This window comes from Cylas formicarius, unplaced genomic scaffold, assembly GCF_029955315.1.
Source record: "Cylas formicarius isolate icCylForm1 unplaced genomic scaffold, icCylForm1.1 PGA_scaffold_5__7_contigs__length_24384050, whole genome shotgun sequence".
NCBI classification, from domain to species: domain Eukaryota; kingdom Metazoa; phylum Arthropoda; class Insecta; order Coleoptera; family Brentidae; genus Cylas; species Cylas formicarius.
The window spans coordinates 17,890,861-17,899,003 of NW_026844341.1; the positions used below are offsets into that span (position 1 = coordinate 17,890,861).

The 8,143-nt window shown below is 37.3% G+C and overlaps 2 protein-coding genes across 4 annotated transcripts in view; one reads left to right on the plus strand and one right to left on the minus strand.

Moving 5' to 3' along the window:
- Positions 1 to 7,067, plus strand: part of LOC132701764 (carboxypeptidase E-like) — a 19,450-nt gene extending 12,383 nt beyond the window's left edge. For 2 of the 3 annotated variants that reach the window (XM_060669938.1, XM_060669939.1), the window contains exons 4-9: positions 1,144 to 1,299; positions 3,148 to 3,314; positions 5,765 to 6,171; positions 6,346 to 6,500; positions 6,572 to 6,597; positions 6,718 to 7,067. In XM_060669938.1, coding sequence (XP_060525921.1) covers positions 1,144 to 1,299; positions 3,148 to 3,314; positions 5,765 to 6,171; positions 6,346 to 6,500; positions 6,572 to 6,597; positions 6,718 to 6,847 — 1,041 coding nt within the window. In that variant the 3' untranslated portion in view covers positions 6,848 to 7,067. The remainder of the gene's footprint in view (positions 1 to 1,143; positions 1,300 to 3,147; positions 3,315 to 5,764; positions 6,172 to 6,345; positions 6,501 to 6,571; positions 6,598 to 6,717) is intronic. The other variant, XM_060669940.1, reaches the window with a different exon arrangement.
- A 143-nt stretch (positions 7,068 to 7,210) lies between these two features.
- Positions 7,211 to 8,073, minus strand: LOC132701766 (integrator complex subunit 12). The gene is made up of 2 exons (XM_060669942.1): positions 7,797 to 8,073; positions 7,211 to 7,744 (listed from the first exon to the last, which is right to left on the minus strand). Exons 1-2 carry the CDS (start codon positions 8,014 to 8,016, stop codon positions 7,257 to 7,259), a joined length of 708 nt encoding a protein of 235 aa, XP_060525925.1. The 5' UTR covers positions 8,017 to 8,073; the 3' UTR covers positions 7,211 to 7,256.
- Between the last annotated feature and the right edge of the window lie 70 nt (positions 8,074 to 8,143).

Below are 8,143 nucleotides of genomic sequence, written 5' to 3' on the forward strand. Positions count from 1 at the left end.
TTTGTTTTCAAAAACTAGGCAATAAGATACGAAAAGAAGTCTAGAATCAAAAAAGATATGTAATCTAAAACGTATATAGTTTACAAAACAGTCAGTTTTATCTTAACTCGATCCAGCAATGACTCCTTAAAAAAAGTATCAACTAAGCAATCGCCATAACATATATTTTATTAAATTATATTTCTTATACTTTATTTATATTACATTTACGTCCTATTTATTTGAAAAAAAATATAGTACCTACTTACCAAACATTAATTTAGTCAATTTTAAATTTTTCCTTCTTCTGTAGGTAGACTACACAAAAATGGTTCCTTCAGCTTAGAATTTATCAGATCTTACCATTAAGCTTTTTTTTTTCATAATAAAAAGTAATAATATACCGCCAACAAAAACAAGGCTGAAGAGTTGGAGTCCGGCACGGCACGACCGCGAGTAGTTGCGCCATTGGTTCCAGCCGAGAAGTGTTTTTAAATGGGATCTTACAAAAAAATATATTATTTTTACGTTTTCGTAATTTTTTCACTAAGATGAATCGGTATTTTCTGTGGTCTTTTTATTAAAATAGCGTTTCTTGTCTCGTTCGTGTCCAAAAATACTAAAAACAAGTTGATTTTAACGGTTTGATCCTGGTCTTTTTTTAGGACTTGCGAACATTGACGTCGATGCAGATATGCACAGAAACGTTGCCAATAAAATGTCTCCTAAAACACAACAAATCTAAAAAAACTAAGTATTTTCCTTCTCAGTTGTTCATAATTTAACTTTTTAGGTTTCTATTCTAATGTTCCCATTATGGCGGAAGGGTATATCCTCAGGCGATGGCTTAGAGAATAGCTGTGGTATATTGTGTACAGTAAATCCGCAAGCTATCCATTCAGAGGGATGTATTTTACAGTATATCCTTAGTATATATGCTAACGTATATCCTAAGAATATCCTCCTGATTGACCGGATATACTGGGGATATTGTGTGCTATCTGGGAGGAAGTATTCTTTTATAAGTAAAATTTAATATTTAGCAAATGAAGTGGCAAAGAGTATCGAATTTTTCATGGGAAATATAAAATTATTATAAGATAAAAAAAACATGGTTTCTATGCCTCTATGGTACCAGATATCGTTTTCTCGTTTTCTTCAAAGGGCGGCCAGGACTACCTCATAGGACGTACTAATAACAACTCTGTGGATCTGAATCGAAACTTCCCCGACTTAGACCGCATAGCGTTTACCAACGAGGTGGAGAACGTTGACCGGAATAATCATCTGCTCGAGCAAGTTACCCGCATCAACGATCCCGTAAGTCCCGAAACATGCGTCATTTTTTTGTTGTTTTCCGAGAAATTGCCATTGTCGAGGACAAAATCAGGAATCGTTTTTTCCAACTTACCAAAACTATACTTTCCAAATTAGTGTCAAATGAAAAATAACATACTCTGGCAAATTGCTAAAGGCAGAAGCCAAGAAAATTAAGAAGAAGAAGAAAAAAAACTTTTTTGTCTCCTTATTTCTTTTATGCATGATTTCATCGTATTTTGTGTTCTGAAAACGGATTTCGATAGGCAAATAGATACGGCGCATAGATTTTGAATAAAATGTCCATTTAATCGAAGAACGATATTATTAAAGTAACAACAATTATAAAAAATTTAAAAAGTTTTACAGTGGAAAATGCTAATTTTGCTCTTACAAGTTGACGGCGAATCGACCAACAGAAATCAGCAAGCATTGCTGCTGACCATTTCCCATTGTAGCGTCTTTTAATTTGCATAATATCCTGATCAAACCTCTCATCATGCTCATCTAATATGAACTTTAAGTGACATATTGCATCCTAAAACTTTATAAGCAGAAAGAAGCTCTCGAATGATTTGTCCCAAGAAAATTATAACATAACACCTTCAGATTTTCTTTCATGTTTGTTACATGTGCAACAGGCATTGAAGGGTATTTATCACCATCATGGAGTGAAACAGCTTTCAAATTTATCTTTACAATATACTAAATCAGCTTCTTTCGAAAAGCAACTCGTCTTGTACTTCTATGCAACAAACTCCATTGCTTTAATCTTGTCCGATAATAAGTGTCTAACAAGATCATTTAACTCACATTGTTTAAGTAAATGAGGTTCTTTTGATGGACTTGAAGACCCAGATAAAGTGTATGAAGGTGAAGATGTAGAGGCAGGATTAAAATTCGATTGAGGCTGTAGACCGGAAGTATTTTCATTTTCCCCCTTTTCGTTATATTTTGGTGGAACTGGAGGTAAAGTGCCTTCACTACGAAGAATTGGTCACTTTGCAGATACGATCTTCGGATATAATCTTATTTTTATTTTTATTTCTTTTCGAGAATCCTCGTGTTGATATTATGCAGAAATAACAATCATTTTCACGATTCTGAGGTTCATTCCCAAGCATTGGCATTGTAAACGGCATAGATTTGTGACTACCTTCAAGCCAACCTCTCAAAGTTCTTGAGCAACTGTTACAGCCAACTTTTATCCCTCTCATCTATAGATAATCAAAAATAAAGTTGATAAGCTGTTTTAACAAGGTCGGTTACGGCATTGCGCTGGTTTTTTAGAGTAAACTCACCACAAATGTAGCAAACACAGTCTATAACCTAAAATTAAGTAAAATTTATTTCAGAAAAAATTTCAAATTGCTATTTTATATTTATTGACCCTGTTCATGAAAAATGCGTAACAAAAATATAGAGAATATGAACTTTATGCAAAACTTCCAAAATATTTGATACGGAACGTAAACAATTAGAAGATAAGTTTTCAATTAACCGTTGTAGAGTCACAGCGAATACTGCGCAAGCGCATATGTAATACCATATAAATTTGTATGTATATATAATGAATTTAAATTAAATATGATATTTAAAAAAATATATATAACGAAAAATCTAGACGAGAAAGAAAATATCGTCCAACGGCAACATATTCAGAGCATTAAAATCTTCATATTTATTTTTTGAAGGAGGATTACATTGCAGACCAGTGTAATCATTTTGCACTTAACCAAAATAATTATTTCAAAAAGTCGATACTTTTGGCAACTAACTAACAAAAAATCGATAATTTATCGATCTTATAACGAAGTATAATTCTTTGTCCTAAATACCAGTTTTCTCCAGTTGCAGCCCGAGACCCGATCGGTCATCCGCCTAATAATGCAGATCCCGTTCGTTTTGTCCGCAAATTTGCACGGCGGAGACTTGGTGGCGAACTACCCCTACGACGAGAGCCGATCCGGTAGTCAGAAGGACGAATACACTGCGACGCCTGACGACGAGACGTTCCGGTAGGGTCGCACCTACGATAAACCAGAGAGACTGGTTGACCAGGTGCCGGTCGATAATGGCTCATTCATTCCAAAGATCATCGAAGTATCATTTTTTTAATATAGTCAAAACTCTATATAGCGAAATTGAAGGTACTGCTTTTTTTTCTTTATAAAGAGTTATGGGCACTTGAAAAATAACAATGTGTTCTGTAATATTGAATTATTTGATATACATATTTTAACATCAACTTTGCAAATGCAACTACATTTAATGTTTCAAATAATCGTCGTTTCCTTTTGAATTTGTTTAGTATGCCAATACGCATCTCGTACTTTGGCTTGTATTTTCACTATTTCTTCGACAGGGGCATCTTCCCCATAATACATAAAAAATTTCTCTAGCAGCTTAACTGAATATAGGGCTTGTTGAATGGTTAGTGGTGGTCCCGGGTCAATTTCTTCATTTTCTTCTTCCTCTTGGTGCTCTTCCTCACCCTTTCTTGCTTGTTGTAATACGGCTTCCTCTGTCAAGTCTGCTGTTGTAGGCAAATCCTGATCTATCACCATAAAATCTTGCAACTCATCACTTGTAAACAAAATTGTTGTTTGAAACTGCTTTATCCACTCGCTTAGTGACTGATCGTCTTCCAAGTCCTGTTCGCATTCTCGGTAATAAGTCCTGCATGACGATAAGAGTGTTAAATTGTTTCTGCTGTCACCTCTTTCCCAGCTTTACTCATAAAGTTGACTGCATCTAGCATATTAATGGAAAATTTGTCTTCGGTGTCGATCATTTTCATTAAAACGTTTTTCCTGTATCGACTCTTAAGACTTTTTATTACGCTCTGGTCCATCGGCTGTAATACACTTGTTGTTTTAGTTCCAAGAAAGGCCAATTCAATATTCCGTATATTTGGAATATGGGGATGTGCAGGGTAGTTATCTAAGAGAAGTACTACTTTCCTCCCCTTTAATTCTGCATCCCATTTCCGTATCCCCTCTTCAAAAATTTGCGATGTCATCCATGCAGACTTGTTTGCCTTGTAAGCGACCGGCAAATGCTTGATGTTCTTAAAAAATCGTGGGTTAGTTGATTTTCCAATCACGACTAGCTTTCTTTTTTCTCGAAATTTAAGAGTTTTATCTGGCGTCATTTTGTAAAAAATACCTGTTTCGTGAGCATTAAAAATGTCGTCAGCAGGGTACTTTTCTCCTAGTTTTGGCCACGTCTTCTCCGGCCAATCGTTAGTGACGTTTCTGTCGAGATCACGGGCTTCGCCACTTATCTGTTCATAATTTATCCCATGTCTTCCCCAATCATCCTTCCGAAGTCTTGAAATCGATTATGCCAAGCTGTTCAGCAAACTTTTCTGCTTTTAGTTTTACGATAGGTCCAGAGAGTGGTACATTTTTAAGAAGTTGCTGTTGGAACTACGCGAACTAAGCAAGGATAATGACCAATCAAATGATATATGGCAACAAATAGATACGGATATCTGGAATAATGAATTAATTAAGGTGTGGGTCACCGAATGTAATCGCTATGCAGAACAACCGCGAAGATCTTCTGATGTTTTATTGCCCACAAAAACAGAGGAAATGCAAATGTTTTTATGTATAAGAATAATTAGAGGAATACTAAAAAAAACAGAAAAAAGAATGTACCGGACAATTAAAAACATTTATCTTACTCCAATCTTTCCAAAATTAATTTCTTTACGTCGATATTTACACAAAAAAAGTACATTTTTCTGATAATGAATCATAGTTTTGGTTAATACAAAGGGTGATTGGGTTAGATCCAATACTGCGAATCTAAAACAGTGTATTTGAATTCGTTTATTATTTATACTGGAAAAAAAACGATAATATCTCAAAAATATAAAGATGTGTTTATAACTTCATAGGTCGTATTGTTATTAGCAGTTTCTCTACTAGACATGACAAAAAGACTGACTAAAAAAAATTAAAAAAGAAAAAAGACACAAGAAACCTAAATTATTTGTGGACTACAATAACAGCATAGATTAGAACAACACTTACGTGACTATCAACTAACTAAAAAACGGGGAAATATATTGTAAAAAAATATTTATGCATTTATTTGATTTTGTTATTATCAAGTCTTTTATTTTGTACAAAAACAATGGAGGAGCGACGGGTAATTTGGAATATAGAACAAAACTGATATAAGAAACGATGGAAAAATATCACTTGTACAAACGTCAGGGCGACAGGAACGACATTTTCGTGACGTTACTCTTCCCACTGAAAAAAAGGCTTTACCTTATAAAAATTTTGTACCCAAATTGATTAAAAAAATGTGCATTAAGGGGTTAATAGTAAAAATTTTGCAGCATTAATGTGTAAATGAATGCGTGTTTCGAGTGACGTCACTGCGGGGGAGCGCGCCATGATCGCTGGTTTACCGTTGTTGCCGTCCGCGGTCATAACCTCACTTTTAACAGGTATTTGGCGCGCGTATACGCGGACAACCATGCGGACATGGCGAATGTCAACAGAAAGAGCTGCGGCGACGCGGACAGCAACCACTTCGCGAAGCAGGGCGGTATCACGAACGGAGCGCAGTGGTACAGCCTGCAGGGCGGCATGCAGGACTTCAATTACTTGTCGAGTAACGACTTCGAGTTGACGTTGGAGCTAGGCTGCGAGAAATACCCTGCGGCGTCCACCTTGAGAGACGAATGGCAGCGGAATCGACGGGCGCTACTGAGTTTCGCGTGGCAGAGTCACATCGGTATCAAGGGCGTGGTCTATGACAGCGAATCCAAGATGCCGGTCAGCAACGCTGTCGTCCACGTTAGGAACGTCACCGGCGGACAGTCGGCCGACATCAAACACGACGTTACGTCAGGTGTGCGCGGGGAAATGTCATTCGCGTCACTCGCCGATTGTTCGCTATTCCAAACGCGACTATACCCATGTTTTTTTTTATTTAATATGGACCTGTGCGAGAGTTTTTAACGGAAATCTTAAAGTTAATATAAGAGTTGTGCAGATGAGGGTTGGAATTTTAGTGTTTTTTCAGTAAATGGTGGCGATTACTATAGATTACTTACGCCCGGCACCTACAAGGTGACCGTCTACAAGGAGGGCTACTTCCCGCACACCAAGCTGGTGACGGTTACGAATCCGCCATTTTCCGAAGCCCAGAGGGTCGATTTTCCCCTGAGACCGCTGGCGGTAAGTAGCGGGACATTCCCCCCCTTTTCAAAATGTTATTTTTTGTTTATTCCACGTTTTTACTTTTGTAGAATTCAAAACGTTGGCAGAAACTCGCGTATGTATCGTTTTTGGGTGTGTGAGGGTGGCAGGCCCACGGTGTCGGAAAACAATGTTTTATATGCTTTGACTTTATATTTTCGTTTTTTTTTCTTTTTTTTTAATCGATGTTTTTTAGGTCCCACCGCTTATCCAAATACAACCGGCGGATAATTTTCTTGATTCGAAACTCCGAGACCAGTACGGCAGCCAAAGCCAAGGTTGGGCGACTTGGGCAGACGAAAGGGAACCGGTCCTCGAACCCATAGCCCTTCAGTAGTTAATATATAACATACATAACGGGTCGTGCACGTTATTTGTTTCCGTTTCGGTCGATTTCTTGTAGATTTAGGCAAAAATTTTAGCGCACTATATCATAACAATAAATAAACTAAATGAGTTGTAGCACATATATGGAATCTGACAAGAATTAACTGTCTATCAGAATTATCCAAGGAACGTTGAATTAAATATAATTCATTACATGGACTTGTTTTTTATTTATGAAAAAAGAAATTTTTGAATTCTGAAAACGCGAACATTTAAAGCAAGCAAACAATGAGTTTTGGTCAGTCATTTTGTACCTATTTTAGCCAATGAGCTTGCCGAACTTAAAAAGCTTGGTTTAATTTCATTCTGAGGTGAAACTAAGGCAGGTTTGAGATTTTGTTTATAAATTCAATGTTCGTGTTTTCTTTTTTCGGACCCTTTCGTAGATTTGCTTTTGCTCGTTTTCTTTTCGTCGGTGTTGAGCCTTGAGCTACTCAAGGACGAGTGATTGGGCGATACACCTTTCGAGCTGCCGCTGCTACTACTGGAAGACGATGGAGACTTGCTAACTTTGTACTTGTCACTGGATGACTTGTGCGATGAGCTGCCGTGTCTGTGGCTGCTGCTGCCGGACTTTGAAGACAAGCTCCTGGACCCGTGATCTTTTTCGCTGATTTTTAACTTCTTACTAATAGATTTACAGTTGGAACAAGTCCATGTATCCAAAAAGTCTTCGTCCGTCACCACAGGCCTGTGACACTCCTGATGATACAGGGCGTGGCAATCGGAACATTCGAGTAGTCGATTGCGAGCGCCTACGTCCATTTTGTTGCACACGACACACATGAGATCTTCTTTCAGAAGGTCCAATTCTAAATCATTGTCGGAGTTGCTACCTACAACAGGATTCAACAAAAGCTAACATCATGGAATATCGAGCCTTCTTACCTTTATCTTCGTACATATTACTTGTGGAATTATCATTTTCCCTGGGTGGAAGCAGGGATTGAAACATGTCTGTGTAATCCTTAACCACCCCAGTTTTTTGGAAAATTGCTTCCTCTAATACATATTGCAAAGGGACGGGGTCGCCTTTGCGAAGCTTTCGACTCTCGTATAGGAGACCAATGCATTTTATCAAATGCGTATCCAAATCATTGTTCGTCATTTTAATGCTGAAAAAGTCGCTCCTTAGAGTAATTCGAATAACTAATTGAGGTTGAGTTCCAAGATCTTCGTTTCAAAAGTAACAAAAAGTACAGAAAAAGCCATTCAAAATTTTCTAAGTGATGCTA